We start from the raw sequence: 21,666 nt of genomic DNA on the forward strand, positions 1-21,666 counted from the left end.
GATGCCCAGGAGGCAGAGAGATACACAAATCTGAGGCCCAGGAAAGCGAGCGTGGCTGGTACGAAAACCTAGGAGCCGTCAGTATTTAAGGCAAAGGACCAAGGGATAGAAAGCCCAAGATCACACCTTAGGTGACTTTGGACATTCAGAGGTCCAGCCAAGGAGGAAAGGCAAGTACTGCAGCCTGGGGAGGAGCAGCGGTGCTGCGGGTGGAAACCAGGTGGGTGCAGTTTTCTTGAACAAAGGCCTAGGGCATCTCCATCGGAAGAAACTCTAAAAGCCATCTACTCCAGTTACCCAACTCATTTCAGTTTTTAAATACCCTTTCTATCACAAAGGAATAAAAACTGCGTCATCGGTTTATATGATAACTACACCATCCTAACTCACTTACCATCTTCCCTCCATAAGCTCCCTAAAAGAGCTCAGGCCTAATGGGGACTACAGCATTACAATTTGGCAGGCGTTCATGGATAAATCTTAATACCATTACGTATGGGGGGGAAGTCAAACTAATTAAGAAAATCTAAATTCTGAATAAGTTTGTTTTTTGATTAAACACACATCCCTAGAGACAAAAGAAGGCTAAAAGCTTTAGGACAGCTGATTATTTAGAAATGATAAAACAAACATGGCATGTGCTATATGATGTAATCTAATTTCAATTTCATTTTGTATAAATGGCTAACAAAACACATGACATATCTCTACCAAGAAAATTAGCTGCGGTAGAAGATTATTCTATGGCAATATCCCACTTTTATGGGGAGTGATTGGAGACTGTGATGCTGTCTTATAAGAATGACAAGTACATCATTATTACCGGGCAGGCACTCGGGGACGAAGCACAGAGAGAATTTTACTGTTGAGGACTTTGTTCCTCTAAATGCCTTTTGAGGATGGGTAGGTGTGGAACTAGACTGGAAGAGGCTAATAGATTACCAGTTCTGCAATCTTAAAACCAGTTGTTTTAAGGATTCCATATCTACAGAGCAGTAAATTTGATAATAGATCGAAGATTCCTAACATTAAGACTTGAATTCTCCCTTCTTTCCTCTTTGCAAATCATAACTACTTGAAAATTTCAGCAATCAATTATAAATATTTGTTGCCTGTATGATTTTTTCTTCTGGTTGTAATAAATCTTTATTCTTATAGAATAATTAGCTACAGTTTCTTCTGCACTTAATGTTGGGGCTATTAATGATCACAGATGTGAAATCTATTATTTACAAAACTACAATCTATTTTCCCCTATAATTATGTCTTTATTCTCCCAAACCAATTAAATTTTCCTTTGGTGAATATTTGTAACATATTTCTTACAATTCATACTTATTCTTTAGAATGACACAATAAAAATCCTCACTGTGACATTAACTCTGTTCCACTTCCCACCTGACTCCAAACTAAGAGATTGTTACTTTAAATTTACTTAGGATCTTCTTCAGAGACAGAGGAGAAGACATCTTAATAGTCTTCTGCTTAAGGGATGCTCTGGATTAACCAATATTCAGTTCATTCTGTAAAGCAGAGGTCAGCAAGCCTGTGAGCCAAATCCAGCCCATGCCTGACATGGTAAATAAAGTCTGATGGCAACACAATCACATCCATTTGCTTACTTACTATCTATGGCTGTTTTTGCCCTAGAGTTAAGTAGGGACAGAGACCATATGGCTTACAAAGCCTAAAATATTTACTATCTGGCCCCTTATAGGGGAAGTTTGTGAACCCCTGCTCTAAAGCACACTGACCAATGCCAACACACTGGGCACACACACGGCGAACAGGCCCTCTCTAACACTCCGATACCTTTCTGCCCCAACATTTCTGCTCTGTATGCTTCCAAGAGTCGATTGTACAATATTTGTGCCACTTATAATTTATAATGTAGCTAATATAGTAAATACACTGATAAAAAGTGAGAGAAGAGTTGTTGGAAAGACAAGAGTAAACAAAAACGCTATAAATTAGGCAAAGGTATCCCTATTGTGCAAGATTATGAAAAACATCGTAAATATTGGGAGTATTTTTTCTTCTACATTAAAGAATTCAAAATTAGACATCACAGATAATGCATAATGGATGTGGTTTGTGCAAATGAAGAGCACTCAGAACTCTGTACAAAAAGATAAATCATAATATTAAAAGACTGGCTGGTACATTGGTATGCTTTAGATTAAAATATTTAAGGCATGCTTTCATCATTTTTTATTTATCTGCTTTTTCTTTTTTAAATAAAGGGTGGGACAAAAGTAGGTTTACAGACCTGAGTATGCGAAACAGTTTATTCTTATATTATTTATTAATTGTTGTATTATTTTCCATAGGAACAACTATAAACCTACTTTTGCCCCACCCTGTATAAAATACGCCATTCTCACAGATAAGTGCAAAACACATATGCTCTCTTTAAGTACATAAAATATTGCTGATGGTTCAGAAGTCCCTTAAATTCCCCTTTCCCAATCACAATGCCTCCCTTTTCTCTAGACATAACTCTATCTGGAGTACCCAAACTGTCTAAACCTTTTTTGGTAGGCTATATTCAAATATTTCCACACAAAAAGAAGAGTATATATACTTGTTTAACTATTGAGCCTTCATTTTCTTCAGTATATTACCCTCAACATCAATATACTTTAGAGTTCTGATATCTAATACTTAATACTTTTATGTATTTTTTTTAAATCCTCACCCGAGGATATGTTTGTTGTTTTATTTTAGAGAGAGGAAGGGTGAGGGAGAGACAGAGAAAGAGCGAAAGAAACATCAATGTGAGAAAGCAACATCCATCTGTTGCCTCTGTACGCTCCCTGACTAGGGATTGAACCCACAACCCAGGTATGTGCCCTGACCGGCAATCGAACCCCCGACCCCTAGGTGCAGGGGATGACGCTCGGACCAACTGAGCCACACTGGTCAGGGCTGATATCTAATACTTTTATGTTATTTTTAAAAAAATATGTCTTTATTGATTTCAGAGAGAGGAAGGGCGAAGGAGAGAAAGAGATATAGAAACATCAATGATGAGAGAGTCATTGATCAGCTGCCTCCTGCACGCCCCCAACTGGGGATCAAGGCCGAAACCCTGACCAGGAATTGAACTGTGATCTCCTGGATCATAGGTCGATGCTCAACCACTGAGCCAAGCCGGCCGGGCTCTAATACTTTTAGTTTGGACTTCATCAGGTAGTTCACTTACTTAGTTTATAAAAGTGTTATCAGTGGTAGAATTCATCATAAAATTACTTTATGGATCACAATAAGGCACAATGAAAAATTAAGATTTATTAAAAATAAATTCCAGTAGAGATCCAATAACCATTGCTTAAAAATAGAGTATTTCTACGTTGATAGCTATTACTTAGAGTGAGGGGGAGAGAGAGAGAGAACCTTACTAATTAAAACTAATATTGATAGGTAAAGATGTAGTTTATCTAAAATATATAAAAATTGGAATTATTAAATATTTTTAAAAAACCATTAGCTCACCTCCAAATATATAGAAAAAAACTTTATCAAAGTGGTGAATTATTAAAGTTTTTAGACCTGTAGTAATTAACAAGAGAGGATTCCATCAAATAGGATGCCAAGAGTACATATGTAAACGGATAGTCTGAAGTGCCTGAAAATATTTTAATATTATTATTCCTCTTTAATTTCCGTGACTAATTTGTACTCTAAGAAAGCACTTTGCTTTCTTTATAGTTCAGACGTTGCTGAGTTCCAAATTCGCAGATTTCCAATTTAATAAGATCCAAATGCAAGAGGTTTTAGAATATCTATAGTCTGTTGCAAGGGGGGAAGTTTTAATTATATAATAGAATGAGGAGTCACATCACCCTACACCAGTGGTCAATTTTAGCATCACTGTTGCTGGGTTAAACAGATGTTGTTACATATCTACATAAGACATAGTAATGTCACCTACGATCTATTCTGGTGCAAAGTGCTTAACTTGAATTCAGCAAAGCCTTTTACGTAACTCTGGAAATGCGGGGGACTAAGAAACAGGCTAAGTGACACCATAACAAATGAATCCAGAAGCTAGGATGTTCTAAGAAACAACTGTCCATGTCTCTTCAACAAGGGACTTGTTTAAATTAAAAAAAGATTGAAGAAACACATCACCCACATGCAATGTGTGGTCCTAAATTGAGTCTTGTCTAGACACACCAGCCGTGAAACATTTTTGGGGTCATAAATGGGAATATGGTCTGGTTATTAGATGAGAAGATTTTTCTGAAATGGAAAGATGGAGATCAATGATTGAAAATAATAGGTTAAAAAACTGTTTGTAAAATATAATTCTCCTGATATAAAAATGTATGTGTGGCCATAGAAAAAGTCTTTATTTTCATAGTGATGATCTTGCGGGGGCAGGGAGGGGTAAGAATGTGACCACTTCATTTTTCCTTGCAGTATTTTCTAATTTGTTATAAGGTACATAAACTGCTTCTGTAATGATAAAAGACTAGCTTTAAAATACAAAATCTATGGAAAATCATGACTTTATTTTTTTATATTCATAGATCCATAAATCATGGTCTATCACAAAATTTATACGAGACGGATACTGACATAAATAAAAACCAAAGAAAACTAGAGGTATATACAAAAAGGTCTCAACTTGAACTCTTTGATTATTTGTAATGCTTTGGTTTAATGAAGATACATTTAGTATCCTTCATGTCAATTCACACATAAAATGCTATGCATTAAAAGTCTGTCTTGACTTTTTCTCACTAGAGGCATAACAACCCTTCTAATAATGATTACATGGCTCAGTATAAAACATTGCTTTCTAAATAAGCTCACAAAGCATAAAGGCTTCTAGATGCCTTTGGATAATAACTGGTCTGTTTCTTTTTCCCCAGGAAGGGTCAAGCTTAATGGTTTTTAGGATCATCGCTATATATGCAAATTGAATTCCTACTAAATAAGCAGCCATTTTAGGATGTACATATTCACATCTGATTGCCTTAAAAGTCAACCAATGTATAATTTTCACTAAGAGAGTATGCCATTCCAGTTGAATATGACAATGAACCAATTCTGTACCATTTCTTTTAAAATTCATATTTAAGTTGTATTATTTGAGAAGTGTTCACATTGTAAGTGTAAGGCTGATCTTTTAATTAAATTCAACTTTTTTTTTTAATTGAAAATGAGTTGGTATATTTAACTGTTACTTATCTCTATCACAGCTAATCAGATCTGAAGGTTAAAATGTCTGAGTTTGAAACCCACCATTAATTTAGCTGTGTAACTTTCGGCAAGCTATCTAGCCTAGTTCTTTTAATCTATCAAATGGAGACAATAGTATTTACCTCACAAGATTGTGATGATTCGATGAGATTATGCTTAGAAACCTGCCTGTTACATAGTAAGAGCTCAACAAAATACCTATGGCAAGGATGGCAACTCTCATATGATCCTGACATGTTGTTTATATCACAGCAATATCGAGGATGCTGCCCTGCATCTCCACCCAGATGCCCAATCGGTATCTCAGTCTTACTAGACAAAACCGCTGCTTTCTGCCTTCAACCTGTAACTCCGCAGGGTCCCCAGCTCCGTAAAAGTTACCACCATTAATTAACCTAGTTGCTCAGGACCTGAACCAAGGAGTCATTTTTCTATCAAATCCCCAGGAACTCTACCTTCAGTATGTTTTGAATCCAACCACTTCTGGCAGGTGTATTGGTGCCACGCCAGCCCCAGGCAGCATCAGTTCTGGGCTGGACAACCGCAAGGACTCCAGCTACAGGCCAGCTCTCACTCTCCTTCTCACCTGCCTCAGTCTATTTGCCACTCAGGCGACAGAGGGAGTCTTTAAAACGTAAACCAGGTGATGTCACTTCCTGGAAGAACCCCTCAAGGGCTTCCCATCACACTTAGACCAAAATCTGAACCCCTTTCCCTGCTGAAAAGACCCTAAGTGACGGGCTTCGGCTTCCCTTCTCTCCTAACACTTTTCTCCTTCCTCAGCTCCGGCCGTACTGGCTCCCCGGCTATTCCTTGAGCATCCTGAGCTTGCCAAATGCACCTCTGCCTCCGCACCTTAGCCCTGGCCGTCCTTCTGTATGAGAGATCCTTCCCTGGAGATCCACATGGCTCTCCAGCTCAGTTCTCGGCTCAAATACGAGGCTGCTTCTGACCGCAACATCAAAAGTGGCACCCCCACACCTCTGTTTTTATTTATTTATTCATAACACTATCACTACTATATATGTGTGTGTGTAAATTCGCTTGATTCTTTTATGAATTAGGGTATAACTCCATGAAAATGGGGACTTTGTTTTGCTCATTACTGGATACCCATTGTCAAGAATAGTACTGGGAACTTTTCAATACGTGGAGACTTCTACTCCTGTGAAACTGAATTTAGCCAAGTACTCCAACCCCTACTTAAATAAGTCCTAAAAATAAAGCAAGCAAAGTAGTTACATAGAATTATTCTATATTCCACATACTTTGCAGAGTCTATACAGGTCTAAGTTTAAAAATAAAAAAATCTTCACTTTTATTAGAAAAAGCTGCAGTCTAGCAGAAAAAATTCATTTCATCAAAGTGCTAGAAGAAAATAAATATTTAAAACAATTAAGCGATTAGTTACTTGACTGAAATACTTATAACAAAAGAAAAAAAAGTTTTCCCTGGTTTGATATATTACTAAATGGTTCTGTACAAAGAAATTGTGATATTGTGGGATAAAACTGGTTTTAAGACTCAAATAAAAAGCCACGCCCGAGTGTTAATGAACTAAAGAATAATTCCCTCCCTTAACTATTCCTTTGTAAAATTCCCAAACTGTGGCTCTAAAATAATAGGCAAGTACATGAGATTTAAATTCACCATAAAGTTGCTTTAACTTACTGTATGTCTAAACTATGACAGATACCATAAGCCATAGAAAATAATTTTCTAATATCACGGAACTGTTGAATCCAATCACTACAAAGCAATATATGAGCAAAGTTCCCGCAGATAACTCTCTGAACCTCTATTACTTTATCTGTGCTTTTCTTACGACAGACACATCACTTTTCTCTTTTATTTACAAACACTGGCATTTTTGGACACAGGATTTTCGTCTGTTCCATCTTTGCAGTCTCCTCTACAGTGTTAGCACAACAGCTGGGATACTCAGTACATATTTTCTGAATGAAAGGGTAAGTAACACAAAGGTTCAAGGTGGGGAAGAGTGGCAGTAAACGCTGCATAAATCTAACAGGGGGTTCATACAAGCAGAGTTCTGAATGAGCCCATTACTGCTTCTCTGTATTTAGATCCCAAGAGTGAAAAGTATAGAGAGTTAGACAAATCTATCAAAGTGGTTTATGCACACTAGTTTCACAGTATTTATCACAACTGTAAGAAAGCAATCACTTGTGTGATCATTTGCTGCACATCTGCCTTTTCCAATTTTAAATTTTAGAGGGTAAGAGCTGTACAGGGCTCCTCACGGCCTCAGCATCTCACAATGAGGGCCCCAAGAAGGGTGCGTAAGTTGAAAGCGGCTGGCTCCCCTTCCTAGCTGAGTTGACCAGGCACTCACAGCTTCACGGAACCTAGGGACTTGTTTTTCATGGTTTTAGAATGCACCTTTTTTCATATTCACCTTACAACTGAGAGTGTCTTAGTATCACGTATGGTTTAATTAGCAGTACTTTTCTCTCTCTGAATATTACATAAAATAACATTGTTTTAATAAATGGTGGTGTTTTAGAATCAATGAAATCGTTATTGCTCATTTCATCTTAATGTGGAAAACATAAAAACTTCAAGTACTTACGTCAATTAAATCCGAAAGATCATGAATATAGTACTTGAAAACGGAGGCATTGGTTGCTTCGAGGGTTAGGAGATACTCGTTCCGTGCCTTAATCGATTTTAGCTTATTTTCTGAATACTTTGCTTGTCTCTGGCAAGGGAGATCCAGACATTGGGAAAGACAAGAAAGTCATTTTAAAACAAGACAGAGAAATATACATGAATTTTTATTAATCTAAACAATTTATTCTACATCTACAAATGACCTTCGACATCTTCTGAGAAAAGTACATTTCAAATCTGATTTAAATAACAAACTAAAATTGCCTAGCTTTGGGGAATAACAACAATGTATTTGGGCTTTAGGCCCATTTGCAGTGAAATTTCTGTTACTATTCAAGTTCTCTACATTGTGTAGTGAATACTTGGCATTCACCACTAAATGATGTCCAGCTGTTATTACATGATTTTTATGTTTCTTAAACATTTTGCATTCCCATGGGAGGAAACTCATGGATTTCACAATAATTTACAATCTGTGTCTATCAGCTATTGCATCAGTGTTCTTCAGTTTCTCACCTCAAATGAGGATAAGTCATTTCAAGTGAGGACAGAAAGACTTAGCAATCTATTCTTACTTACCTTTTCTTTCATTTTTTCAATTTTCTTTACAGAGCTTCGCCGCTGATGTCTCTCTTCTAGTCTAATATGAAAGACCGGATCGCCGGACCTCCCAATTTGCTTTTCTTCTTGTTTCTCGGCTTCTTTCAGCTTGCTCTCTGCACTGATGCTCTCTGCATGGTACATGTGGTATGTTTTCATCACCTGCGAAAACCGTGACCCAAATTGTTACAGCATGTCTGTTTGTAACTTGGAGAGTAACTGGAAACCATTATATGACACAAACGTTAAAAATATCACCTTCCAACTTTCAGATTGTTAGTAAAATAGATGAATTATGCAATATCGTTTCTACCTAAAGCAAACAGAAACATGCACATTAAATTCACCTGCCAGGAAGAGACACTCAGGAGACAGGCCTTGATGAAAAAATGATTTAGTCGTATGCATGCTTTCAGTGTACTTGAAAAGTTCCCTTAAGCTTAGAAGTGCTTCTCTAATGTCTCCTCTGCATTATTAATTTGCAGAATAAATCATTATTCATGGATAAATTTTACCCTAACCTTCCAAATCAGTACAGGCCTTACTAAATTTTATTGCTTAAAATCTACTTGTCAAAGACAAAACATAAACAATAAGGCTCAAACATAGTTTTAATTTAAAAATATTGTTTTTCTGACCACAAATACTTGTGTAATACTTTATGTTCTATATAGAAAGCATATAATACCTTAATACTTTATGTTCATTATAGAAAGCATATAATACAAAAACAAAGAAAGCAAAGCAAAGCAAAGAAAAAGCAACTGTATCAAGGAACATCCCAGAATTTAGTACCTAATAATCGTGGTGGCACTTTCTCTTAAATTATGTCAAATTCTCATCTGAAGAAGATAGGTTTTATTTCATTTATAAATAACCAGAGAAAATTTTATAATTAAGGTATAATTGTTAAGAAGTTGAGATTAATGTAATGTTTTGAAGAAAGGAACTTGAGTTTTCTCATTTAAAAATGAGTTATAAAGTAGTGTGGGTACTGGTTACACCACTGGAATAAATGCATTGACTTAGGTTAAACCATACAAAATTGCTGTTTTTGTAGGTTATATTTAAAAAAAGGGAGAAAAATCAGCATTTTAAAAATGATTTAACTTAATACACATTCTCAAGATGGCTATTTTGAAGAGTAAAACATGGGGTTAATGAAGAGCCTTTCCTTATTTTCATAAAATCTGATGGTGTCTTTCCTTAAAAAAGTCAGCTAGCAAATTACGTGGAAGGCCTTGCTGACCAAGAACAAAATAAGTGCTCAACTACAAACCATGGCAGCTTTTTCTGAGCTTCGTGTAACTGCAAAGTTGCCTGTTTTTAGTAATTATCAAACCTGTTGGGGGAAGTCTAATTGGCTACTTCAGTTTAAAAGGAAAATAAAATAGCATTAGGAAGCAGCTGGGCAGCTGGGGAATGAAAAGGGAGTCACCCTGCAGCTGGGCAAACAGCGAGGTCAATGAATCTGCTACACACCTTGCATTTCTAGGCTCGGCTCTGTTTATACTCCCTGCCCCGAGCAAACCCACATGCCATTTGGGTGCTGGTTCCAGTTACATCTTTAAATAAGAGAGTGAAAAACCAATCTCTCTCTCTCTCTCTCTCTCTCTCTCTCTCTCTCTCACACACACACACACACACACACACACACACACAGCTCAGCTGTCCATATTCTTCTTGCTCACAGGCAGGAAAGAAGAAATGAGGACACATGACTCCCATCATAGCTGGATGAAAAGGCATCCCAGACAGCTGTGGGTACCTGAGAAATCTTTTTTTTAAAAATACATCACAAAGGAAAGAACTGATCTCCTGAATCTCGCTTTACTTAGATGCTGAGGACTAGCGTAAGCAGGTAATTTGCACACTCGAAGCTGGCTGCCAGCATGGCATTTCTTATTAACTAGCCTGGGTTGAAAGGAAAACATCTGAGTCTGACCTAAAACTAGCATCAAAAGGATGTAAACAATTCATCATTATGTGGTTCCGCACAAGAGCTGAGGATTCTTACCCAGCTCAAGGGTAATGTACAGAAAGGAAATTTCTTTGTTCACTTTTCCGATTTGACTTAGGGTTTCCACTCTTCTCTAAAATGTTAACAGTTACAATGAATAAAATTTAAAAGTCGGGGAGAAAAACACTAAAAGCTTCTTTGAGAACTCTAATTGCAGATAATGAATGCAAGTACAAACTGCATTATTTAAAAGGTAAGCTGTTGACAGAAGTTAAATGTGTTTTGCATTTAAAATAAAATAACCCACAGTTCTCTTTTTTTAAGAGAAGTAAAAGAAAGCTTTTATTTTTTCAAAGGTGCATTTTGAATACATACTGCAAAGAAAACAGCAGCTTCTCCATCAGCTTAATGCAAACACAAGCTTTTGCGTACCAAATGACATGGCAGGCACATACCATTTAAATGTACTCCAGTAGCATAGTTCCCTATTTGAAGCTTTCGCTACTAAAACTTCATGAGTAATTCTCTACTGAACACAATCAACTTATCTTTCTGCTCCATCTTGCCTTACTTGCAGGGAGATTATAGTCAAGAAGGTGACCACATCCTGGATTTCTTTGTGAGGCTGCAAAATCCTGACAGACCCATATAATATATCTGACACAACTCTTGTACTTTAAATCAAAATAATTAAAATATCTATAGTGAATTTCAATATTCAGTGTCAAGAAATCATTATGTATTTGAAAAGTATCCATGTGTTGGAGAAGATCAGTGGGTTAAGGCTATAAATTCTACTTTTTGACTTCTGGCTCAGAAGTTAGAAGATATGGTTCCAGGAATGGACCTACCAGGTACTAGGTGTAGGGAAGTAAGTTATTTAACATTTCTGTTCACCTTACAAGATTGTTATGGACACCCAATTGTGCGCATGTGTGTGTGTGTGTGTGTGTGTGTGTAACTTAAGTTGTACTGAGTACTTTCTATGTATGTGTGTACATATGTATACTATTTATACCATTAACATATATATGTACATATATGTAATATGTATATATTAGCTAAACAAAAATTTACAATGCTCACTATGTGCCAGACATTCTAAGCATTTTACAAATAATATTTTATTTAATCTTTATAAAAATTCTTTATCAGGTAGGTACTTTTATCTTCCCCATTCCACAGATGAGAAAAGTAAGGCATAGAGAGGTTAAGTAGCTTTCCCAAGGTCACATGGTTGGTAACTGGCACAGCAGTGGTTGGAGCCCCAGCAGTCTGGCTACAGATCCGGTGTTCTGGGCTGTTATGTCATGGCTTTTGGAAAGTTTAAAGCATTATGCAAATGGAAGGTCTCTCTACCCTGGAGTACAGTTACTCTTGGTTACATGTAGGAATAGAGGGAAAGAAGGAATGAAAGGTAAGTATTTAGTCATTCAACATTTGTTTGGTGTTTACCACCCATATGGCATTGATCGTCGTAAAAATAAAGACTTGGTTTCCATCTTCTGTAAGTTTAAACTTTTGGAGATTAAAAAAATGGCCCCTTTTGTCATATTATTTCTTGTGTATTTAAAAATTGCACCCATGATTTCCTCTTTGGGGTGTGGGGGGCTGAGGGATGGGAATGGTAGTAGAGACAAGAATGTAGGGGACACTATCCTTGACTGTGATGCTTTATTTCTTAAAAGAAAAGGTCTGAAGCACATGATAAAAAAAAGACCGAAAAAAAAAAAAGGCCCCGGAGATTCTCATGGACACAGATGAAGGGCATTCAGGCTGGAAGGATAGTGTCAGCAACGGTACAGTGAGGTCCACACAGGTGAAGTAGGCATGGGGAGACCACAACGGCAGAGAAGGGGGTCCAGGGAAGTGCTTAAAAGTGGATGGCTGGGTAACTGAGCTGAAGGATAAACTTGGAGTAGTTGGCTTGGAGAAGAGAGGAGAGGCTTGAAGCCACAATAAGTGTTGAATTGACTCTACAGGGGTTTGCGAGTCCACAGAGAATGGTCAAAGCAGGATCTTAGAAACAGTCTGGTGGAGATATGCAGGGTGGGTGTAAAGTAGCCTCAGGGTGGAAGAAGAGGGAATGGAAAGTAAGAAAGAGAATCCAGAATGGCAGCTCCAGGGCCTTTTCTCCGCTCTCCCTGCCTCGCAGTCCAGACGCCCTCACAGCCTGGTCCCCACACCAGCTGCAGCAGCGCTCTGTGTACCCCGCTAGCCCATCCTAGCCGCTGCCTTCTCAGAATCTGCACTTTCCTGCCTCTGTGACCTCTTCCCAAATCAAGCCCACTGCCTGGGGTGCCCACCTCCACCCACCTCCTCCTGTGAACATTGTGACGCATCCTCCAGGACAAGCTCAAATCTCACCTATTGCTAAGCGTTGTTCCCTCGGCCAGGGTGGTCCTGTTTTTCTGACCACCGAGACCCACTTACTGACAGCACCTGAGACTCTGTGCCCCATGTTAGAGAGATTTGTGTGCCATTCCGTATTACAGATTGTCCTGTAAATTCCGCTAGGGCACCAATAATATCTTAGGTGCTTTCAGATCCTTAATATTGTTCGATATACAGTAGGAATATAATAGGCATTTGGTGAGAAACGAATGAGGACAGGAATCCATTTTATAGTCAGCTTGTCCTTTCATTTAACAAATGTTTGCTAATATTACTAGTATGTCCCTGGCATTGTTCCTCTCCGCCACCAATGAACACATGAGATTGGATTGACGGGATGACAAAGAGTTCCAAATCATTTGTGAAATATAGTTAGCAATGGAATTTATAGTCCCTCAAAAAAAAAAAAGTGATGATTGGGGAGGGGTGAAAAGCAATATGTCAGTGACAATATTTCCTAATTCCATACATAGCCTGCTGTTTTACTAAAGCCATCAATCATTGAAAACTCTTCTGAGAAACTACATTCTCTGGGTTTCCTTACATATCAATAACCTGGGATAAAGATTTTTCCTACAATCAATACACAGGGCTCTAACTGTAACTGAGTTTCTCCAAGTGCTAGACTAATAAAACCATCGGGGCAGGGCCAACAGCCTAGAAAGCCCAATCCTGTTGTTTCCCAGGAAGCTCTCAGGTTCAAGGTGAAAGCAGCACCCCCCAGCCACCCTCTGCTGAGCCCCAGGGGCTGTGCTGCAAGGAGCCTGGCTCCTCCAGGGACCCACACAGCCTCAGTCCTTCCCGCCAGGTTACAGCCTCTGCTCTGCCACGCGGGATATCTGGAGGCTTTAGGCAGGCGTGGCAGGCAGGAGCTACCTTTGAGACAGCACCGTTAACACTGCCTGCTGGGATCTTCACATTGCACTCTCGGGCCCTCTAGCTCTTTATGATGCTGAGCCAACCTTGGCGATGAATACGGCCTCTGGAGCCAGGCAGACCTGGACTTGAGTTCCGGTGCCACGGCTGAACAGCTGGGCATGTTTCTTAATTTTCTTGCGCACCAGCTCCTCTGAGCTAAAACTGGGATCCAGTGATAGAAAGCGCGGAAGCACATCACAGGGTGGGTAATTCTCATTCTTGACAGTTTCTAAGGGACGATGCGGAAGGAAGCATTCAGGCTCCGGGCCAGGCTAGCTGGCTTCATATCCCGGCTCTACGCAAGGAGGCACAGGCCACAGTCTCCCAAAGGCGAAGCAGCCAGGGGGAAGAACCAAGGAACAAAGGAAGCAGAGGAGACGGAGGCCCTTCCAAACTACAGCGCGGGCTAGCGAAACACTACTATAGCGGGAGGAATGCCTAGGAGTCAGCTGCATAGATGCCTACATGTTCAGAAAACACACTACCTGAATCCACACTTTGAAGAGGCCTAGCTAACCTATCTGCAATGTACACCTCCTCACCAGCACCCTTTGATGTCTGCCGACAGTTATGTAAAATTACGCAGACATTAGCCCAGGTTTCAGGGAGCAGTGTATATCGATCTCATTCATTCATCCACCCAACAGCTACTGAGTATCCGTGAGCCAGGCATTGCATGAGCGATGAAACCCCCATCCAGAGGGAAAACACAAAAGCCAGCCTAGTCTCACAGTAAGACACACAGGAGGCGGGAAGGGGCAGTCATTCACTGCAGGGTAGGCTGAATGGGAGGTAGGTGAAGAATTCCTGGGCTTCCTTTTAATCAGCTTATATTTAAGTCTGGGAGCTCACTTAGGGAGAAAAGTAGGGGTGAGGGGGGCTATGTTTTATTTGTATAAAGAATGTAAAGACAGGAGAAGCCAACCCTCAACATTAATGTCACCGTCAAAATCTGCAATGGATCTCAGGCCCCACCCCCATCCCCACCTTCCACTTCAGCCTGTGAGTGACACTTGTCTTTTTTATTCTCATTTCTGACATCAGGGCTGGAAAAGCTGCTGATCCCTGAGGTAATGAGTGGTCAGTAGAATGGTCACACTGATGAACTTTTATAACTTAACTCCTCTCCTTAGGCTCAGTGGCTCTCCATAAGTCAATGAAAGCAGAACTGACAAAACTTAAAGACATTTGCAAAGTAACATTTACAGGAAAATTTACTTTCAGAGGTACTATACTGGTAGTTAAGAGCTTAGACTCATCAGACTGCTTGGGTTCAAGTCCTATCTGTGCAGTTACTTGCTGTGTAATCTTGGGCAAATAACTTGACCTTTCTGTGCTGCCATTTCCTCACAGTAAAATCAGCATAATAATATTACTCACTGCATAGGGTAGTTGGGAAAATGAAATTTGTCAACATACGTAAAGAACAGAAAAAAGAGCTTGACATATAATAAGTGTATAGGAAATATCAACTACTGGTATTTCAAAAAAGTACCAGAAAATAATTCATTTTAATAATAGGCAATGATTTGTCCATGACTGGAAAGATGACCATTTCTAACAGAGGTCAACGGAAAGAAATCAGCAATATTTTCATTGAAGTGTATGTTAAGAATTTTAGCAAAGCTCTTTAGATTGAGCAAGTAGATCAAGATGAACAAATCAATAGCATGAGATACTGTCTTTATAGCTAGTTTATCAAAGAAAGCTTGACGTATGCTGTGATTCCACTAAAATGAAATCAGTATAAGGGTCTGAATTCATCCTCAATTTACAATTCAAACAAATGCTTTGAACAAAAGGCATTGTCTGGGACTTGACCCTGCTGACTAGGGACTGCCAACCAACCAAATGACAGGGCAACAGAGATGCAGAGAATAAAGAAAACAAAGGGAAAAAGAGAAAACATATGCAAAGGGAGGAAATACGGCTAATGAAAATCACAAAAACAGTTATATTCTGTTGGGTGTAGGGTTAAAGATTTTGTTTCAGGATTAATTGTACAGAACGGTATTTTAATGGAAAAACATTAGATCTATGAAATCCAATAAACCTGAATTTTGGACCTAGCTTTGCTGCAAAATAGCTTTATAACCTCAGCCCTTTTGACCCTCAGCGTGAGACTCATCTATTAGAGAGAACATGATAGCATGAGGTCTCCCTACAGGACCAACATTAGGGAGACAATCAACTCTAACTATACTCCTCAAACACCTTGAAAAGTGTGGAACGAAAGGAAAGTATAAACTAGAGGCCTGAGCATAGAAGGGACAAGTGATTGTGTAACTAGAAGGATTCTTTCCAAGAGAATTTTAACATATCCCCCTAAAAAAAGAATATTTGATGACGCTCAGAGGAAATAAGGATGGCATTTAGTAGTCTATCTGGAAAAGGAATCTATTGTATCACTCCTGTTTTTGTTGGAGATTTACTGTTTTCTTCTTCCTCTTAAAGTGTTAGTGGAAGGAGCACCAGGTCCCAGATATCTAAGCGTGTGAGCCTTCAATCCGCCACTGCCCGACTGTGACCTTGCAGCGAGGCTTCGTCTCACTCAGCTGGCCCACAGCTTTCTCCCCGGTGAAGGAGGTGGTGGGCCGTGTGATCTCTCAGGCTTTCCCCACCTCTGAAATTCTCTGAGTCCACGATTTCAGATATTAATCTGGCAACAGCTAAATGCCATAAGAATTTATTTTTTGGGGGGGAATATATAATGTACTTGCCAGTGACTAAAAGGGTTGATTTTTTTTTTCAGTGTCAGGGTATGTGGCAGATAAATTTTAACCAAAAGGAAAAACCAGCGCAGCAAATTATAGTAATGAACTCCTGCTTCTGTTGACTGGAAGCAGCAAGTAGTACACATGCCATGGTGAGGATATAAAGTTCCGCCTAGAATTCTCTGTGGGCTCCGAGGTCATACCTCATCTGCTTTGCTGCACAGAAAATACCTAGAAATGAACAATGTCTGTAGAGTCGAACACACTGTTCTACTGATGAACCTGAAACTGGGGGATCTATCACTCTAGTGACTTTAATTAGCTCCCAAACTGATGACTGATCAATCATCCAGTGCTCATTAAGGAGGAAAACCCAGGAACTATTTGGTAGGTGCAGGGTTGACATACTTAGGGATTTGCCACACACTTTTATTTTTGACTGTTATATTTAAGTTAAATCAGGGCATTAGTCATCATTTTCAAGATGCCAAATACAACAATGACTTTTAAATGGCAATATAAATTGCAATTAGTTTCATAAGATTTGTTACTATAATAAAATAATTTAACAAAAAATGACTAATTTATCCTATAGAGGACAAATTATTTTATGCCTTATTAAAAAGAAAATGTTTCTATTTGTTACATAAGTAATCTGTATTTATTCATCTTAATCTGTGCTAGCTCGATTTCCAGCAGTGACTAGAGACAGTTTCTAATTGAAGTCTTTGAGTCATAAGCAGGGGTTATTGGTTTTGTTTATCTTGAATGAACTCTCGGCAAACATTCATAATCAGCAGAATTTCTGGAGTCCCCTACTATGTATTACAAACAGACCTTGTCCTATTTAACTCCATTATATTCTATTACTAGAAATCCAATTATGTTTTATTCTTTACTGATTTATACTAGTTCATTAGTTCCTAAGAGTAATTTTTAATTAGAGCAACTAACAATTTAGTGTAATCTCTGCCCACATCACAATTATCAGAGATTTCTAACATGAAATAAATGTCATTTTATATAAGGAATTCTAATTTTGCCAAAGATATTTTCCTTTTGTGTCTCTCAAGTCCTTCGCTTGTAGTAGGGTAATGAGGAAGTGGTAAGGGCAGAGGGTTTTCAGAAAGTCCAGCTCAATACTCCCTCTATTTTCATACCAATGATTTGCTAATACTCTGAGACCAAGTCAAAGTGCACGGAGTTCCCCACACAGGCAATGTGGCTTCGTGTATCCGTGCTCTCCTCTTTTTGGATCGTCTTTCCCACCCTTCCTTTGTCACTAATTTCAAGTGTCGGCTTCACCAGGGCGCTGTGCTCCCCACCCCCAGTGTGGCTCTGTGTTTGCAGAGCTGTGGAGATCTCTATCTGGCCCAGCACTTCACACCATACACGGAAATCTCTCACTTGCCTTGTTCATGGATGACTAATGTGTGTCTGTCACTGATGCATTTCTAGGACCTATATCTTTATTGAAAGGCACGCCCCAGTCATTCAACGTGTATTACTTGGATGCAACAGATATGATCCCATAACAGTTTTAGAGTGGAGGCAATAATGCTTGTCGTGCTCTCCAATGAACTGATGTAGCAACAGGGCACAGATTCTGAAATTTGGGACAAATGCTGAATAACGGCATTGTGAAAATGCTTGCACCTTACAAATCACATCCCCTCTCTGAGTACTCGCTGGGCAGCCACCCTCTGAAGGAGAGATCTATCTTAAAAAGATAACCCGTTCCATTTCTGAAAAACTGCTGCTTAAATGTAATGCCTGGGTTCAAATCCTTATTTTGCCTGTTAGCATATTCCACAGTCTTCTCACCTCTAATTAGAAACGAGAATAGCACCTACCCATGTCAGGCACCTGCAGCGCCGACTGGCACACAATGAATGCTCTTACCATGAATAAAACACCTTTCCCTTCTATCGCGTCTTTTAAGCCCACAGTAAGCCTTAGCCCTGCCAGTGCTCACTTGTTTATTTTCACACACCTGAGAAGCTGAGAGCAGACAGCTGGCTTTTGTCTTATGGATCAAAGAATAGGAGCTGCAAAGAGACTTAATCCTAGCCCAACAAGTCAACAGAGAAAGTCACTGAGAGAGGTCATGCAGAAAGTCCTGATTTCAAAAAGCATTTTCCGAGAAAGTCTTCAGAGGCACTGAAATACAAGTTTAATCTACTGAAAAAAAATACCAAGAGCTGGCCCACAGAGTCCATATTAACCAGGCCACACGGAACACAGTGGCAGTGGAGTGGCAAAGTATCAAGGGACTGGCAATGTTGAGGGGAAAGCACATGTATAATGAAAGGCCAACGAATTTACTAGAGTTTCAAAGTCACTTGCAGTTTTAAATATTTAATTCTTTTCAGGGAAATGTTTCACACGTCTTCAACATTATATGTGTGTATTTGACATTAGACTCATATACTGAGCTCTAAGGTTCAGTATATGAAATATTTAAGATGAGAATACAAGACGCTTAAAATCTTAAAAGCCCTACAACCCTTAGAATTGCAGCATCAACTAAAACGGAAAGACTGCTGTAGAAATGTTTTCATTCAGTGAAAAATGATTTGGAATTTAACACATATACACTGTGCCTCAAATCCGATACTTCTCAGTGCATTTATTACGGAGGAAGAGGAGGGGGAGCTGTTAGGCTGTGCAAGAAGGCGTTTTGAGTTTTCAAAGTGCTTTGGAGTAGATGTCCAACCATTTTTTGATTTTTTAATCCTTACTGAGGATATTTTTTCCATTGCTTTTTCAGAGAGAGTGGAAGGGGAGGGGGGAGAGAGAGAGACATACACACTGATTGGTTGCCTCCTGCACTAGGCCAAGGCTGGGGATCGAGCCTGCAACCGAGGTACGTGCCCTTGGCCGGAACTGAACCCAGGACCCTTCAGTCCGAGGGCTGATGTTCTAACCACTGAGCCATACGGGCTAGGGCGATGCCTGTATTCTTGATAATCTCATTTTGGTAGTCTCCTGAAATCTTTCAACTCCTGACTTTTCCTTTCTCTCTAGATAGGGCTGCAGAGGGAAATTCTAAGAATATGCCTTGTGTTCCTCCTAATTGTATGCCTTGGCTCACATTGCTCCTTCAGCCTCGAAAGCCTTCCCTGCCCCCTCTCCACCTCCCCTATTACTGAAATCCTGTCCATTTTCAGACCTCTTCCTCTGAATTTTTCTCAGTCTTCAATGTGGAATTCTCTCTTTAGGTCTCCAAAACCCTCTCTGCCTGAACCTCTGTTGGTACATACAGGTCTGCCTTACGTTATAATCACCAATAAAATATATATATATATAATGAATAATGGTAAACAAAGCTAAGTATTTTAATTGTCCAATTTTTAAAAACATCTTGATTAAGATGTCTGTTATTAAAGCATTCTAATAATTTAAAAGTTGTAATACTGTATTTCAGAATGTAATAGTTTGGATAATACATTCCTTAAGGATTCTTTTTTTTTTCTTCTGCTTTTACTTCTATCAGAATTTATTTTATGCTGATTTATTCCCAGGCCATCAGTTTCTGTGGGTTTTTTTCAGTTTCCTCTGGGACATCTTTTTCTTCTGTGCAACCTCCTTCTTTGTCTTAGGAACAATCTGCTCTTTTTCGGGAAGGATCCCCTCGGTGGGCGGGGAGAGTGCATGTGGGGGTCAATCCGCCCGTGAGCTCTGTGAGTTCTGCACACGTCTTGGGAGCTTTGTTTACCTGGATGTGCTCAATCACCAGAGAATCTGAGTCTAAACCCTGGAGTTCAGCATTACTCTCTGCATTTTTAAGCATGTGCAGCAAATATTCAGCACTCTTTTGGGGCCACTAACCCTGTGACCAGCTCCACTCTCTGGCCTGGGCACACCTACCAACTCCACAATTGAACAACAGAATGGCACACATTGCTCTGTAAAGTGACATCCTCAGATACTTGGTGGCTTTTCGGATATGCATACGCTTGATGGCTCTTAAAGTAAACACGAAGATTTGAATCTCTTGATCTGCATGATTTTGTGGGGTTTTCTGGGTCAGTGAATAGGGAACCATTTTCAGAAAGAGTGAGTAGAATTCTTGATATAAAACATTCTCTAGAAATTTTTGTTTTTACTAACCTATACTTTCTAACACTTTCTTTTTCATATCTAAGCCAAATAAAATTTTTTTGGTTCATACTGCTCACTTATTATTATTTTTTAATCCTCACCTGAGGATATCTTTTCCATTGATTTTCAGAGAAAGTGGAAAGGAGAGAGAGGGAGAGAAACATCGATGTGAGAGAGACACACTGATTGGGTTGCCTCCCGCACACTCCCCAACCGAGGTACGTATCCTTGGCCGGAATTCAACCTGGGACCCTTCAGTCTGCAGGCTGACGCTCTAACCACTGAGCAAACTGGCTTGGGCCTGCTCACTTTTTTTAAAAGACAGTCTTATTTGTAGTTGATAAGCACCAATCATAGCTAATTCTGAATGTCTGAGAGAAAATGAAAATTCCAAGCAGGAACTGGGGAACACTGGCTTCATTAATGAGCAGGGTGTTTCCTAAAGACATCCACATACAAAGTTTCCTCCTTGAGAGAGGAAACAAGATGGCGCGTAGGTAACAGCTGCACCCCCGCCTCCCGCAACCACATCAAAATCACAACTAAAATACAGAACCACCGTCACTCAGAGCCTCCTGAGATCTGGCTGAACAGAAGCCCCACAACTGGGGAACTGAAGGAGCAACGAGACCTGGAGGAGGGGCGGAGACGCGGGCAGGTCGGGGCTGAATCTCGGAGACATGCCTCAGGCCCACACCCGGTGCAGCGGTGTAAACCCGGGAGGGAATCTCGGTGGTGGAGGTTTCCCGGAGGAGGGAGGGGTCCCAGCCCCACAGCAGGCCCCCAGCCCAGGGCTCCAGGCCGGGAAGAGATGTCCCCACAACTCCGGGCTGTGAAACCAGCGGGGACTGTCCCTGAGGGTCCCGGAGGCTGCGGGAGCCCCAGCAGCTCCTCTAAAGGGCCCGGCACGGACTCACTCGGACGCTCCCTCTGAGCCCAGCGCCGGGCAGCAGCTTGAAAGGACCCGGGACACTCGGGGAGGAACTAACCTGCCTGAGACCCAGGCGAGAGGTGGAGGGGCGGCTTCCTCCCAGGCAGAAGGGCTGGCGGAGGCCATGGCTCCTTTGGCGAGTCCTCCCTGCACACAGCCGGCAGGCAGGCGCCATGTTTGAATCGCCAGCACCTGACTCCCAC

The 21,666-nt window shown here is 40.1% G+C and overlaps 1 protein-coding gene and 1 pseudogene across 5 annotated transcripts in view; both read right to left on the reverse strand.

The window, feature by feature from the left end:
- The window catches only part of SRGAP1 (SLIT-ROBO Rho GTPase activating protein 1), a 235,625-nt gene that overhangs the window by 65,399 nt on the left and 148,560 nt on the right, over positions 1–21,666 (reverse strand). For all 4 annotated transcript variants that reach the window (XM_081127248.1, XM_081127247.1, XM_081127246.1 and 1 more), the window contains exons 5-6: positions 8,422–8,604; positions 7,802–7,930 (exon numbers count right to left, since the gene is read on the reverse strand). In XM_081127248.1, the coding sequence (XP_080983374.1) occupies positions 7,802–7,930; positions 8,422–8,604 (312 nt within the window). The remainder of the gene's footprint in view (positions 1–7,801; positions 7,931–8,421; positions 8,605–21,666) is intronic.
- Positions 19,957–20,600, reverse strand: LOC308553578 (large ribosomal subunit protein uL22 pseudogene; annotated as a pseudogene). The gene has a single exon. The product of its transcript is annotated as a large ribosomal subunit protein uL22 pseudogene (transcript).

The sequence above is a fragment of the Miniopterus schreibersii genome (genome assembly GCF_964146895.1).
Source record: "Miniopterus schreibersii genome assembly, chromosome: 2".
Lineage (NCBI taxonomy): Eukaryota > Metazoa > Chordata > Mammalia > Chiroptera > Miniopteridae > Miniopterus > Miniopterus schreibersii.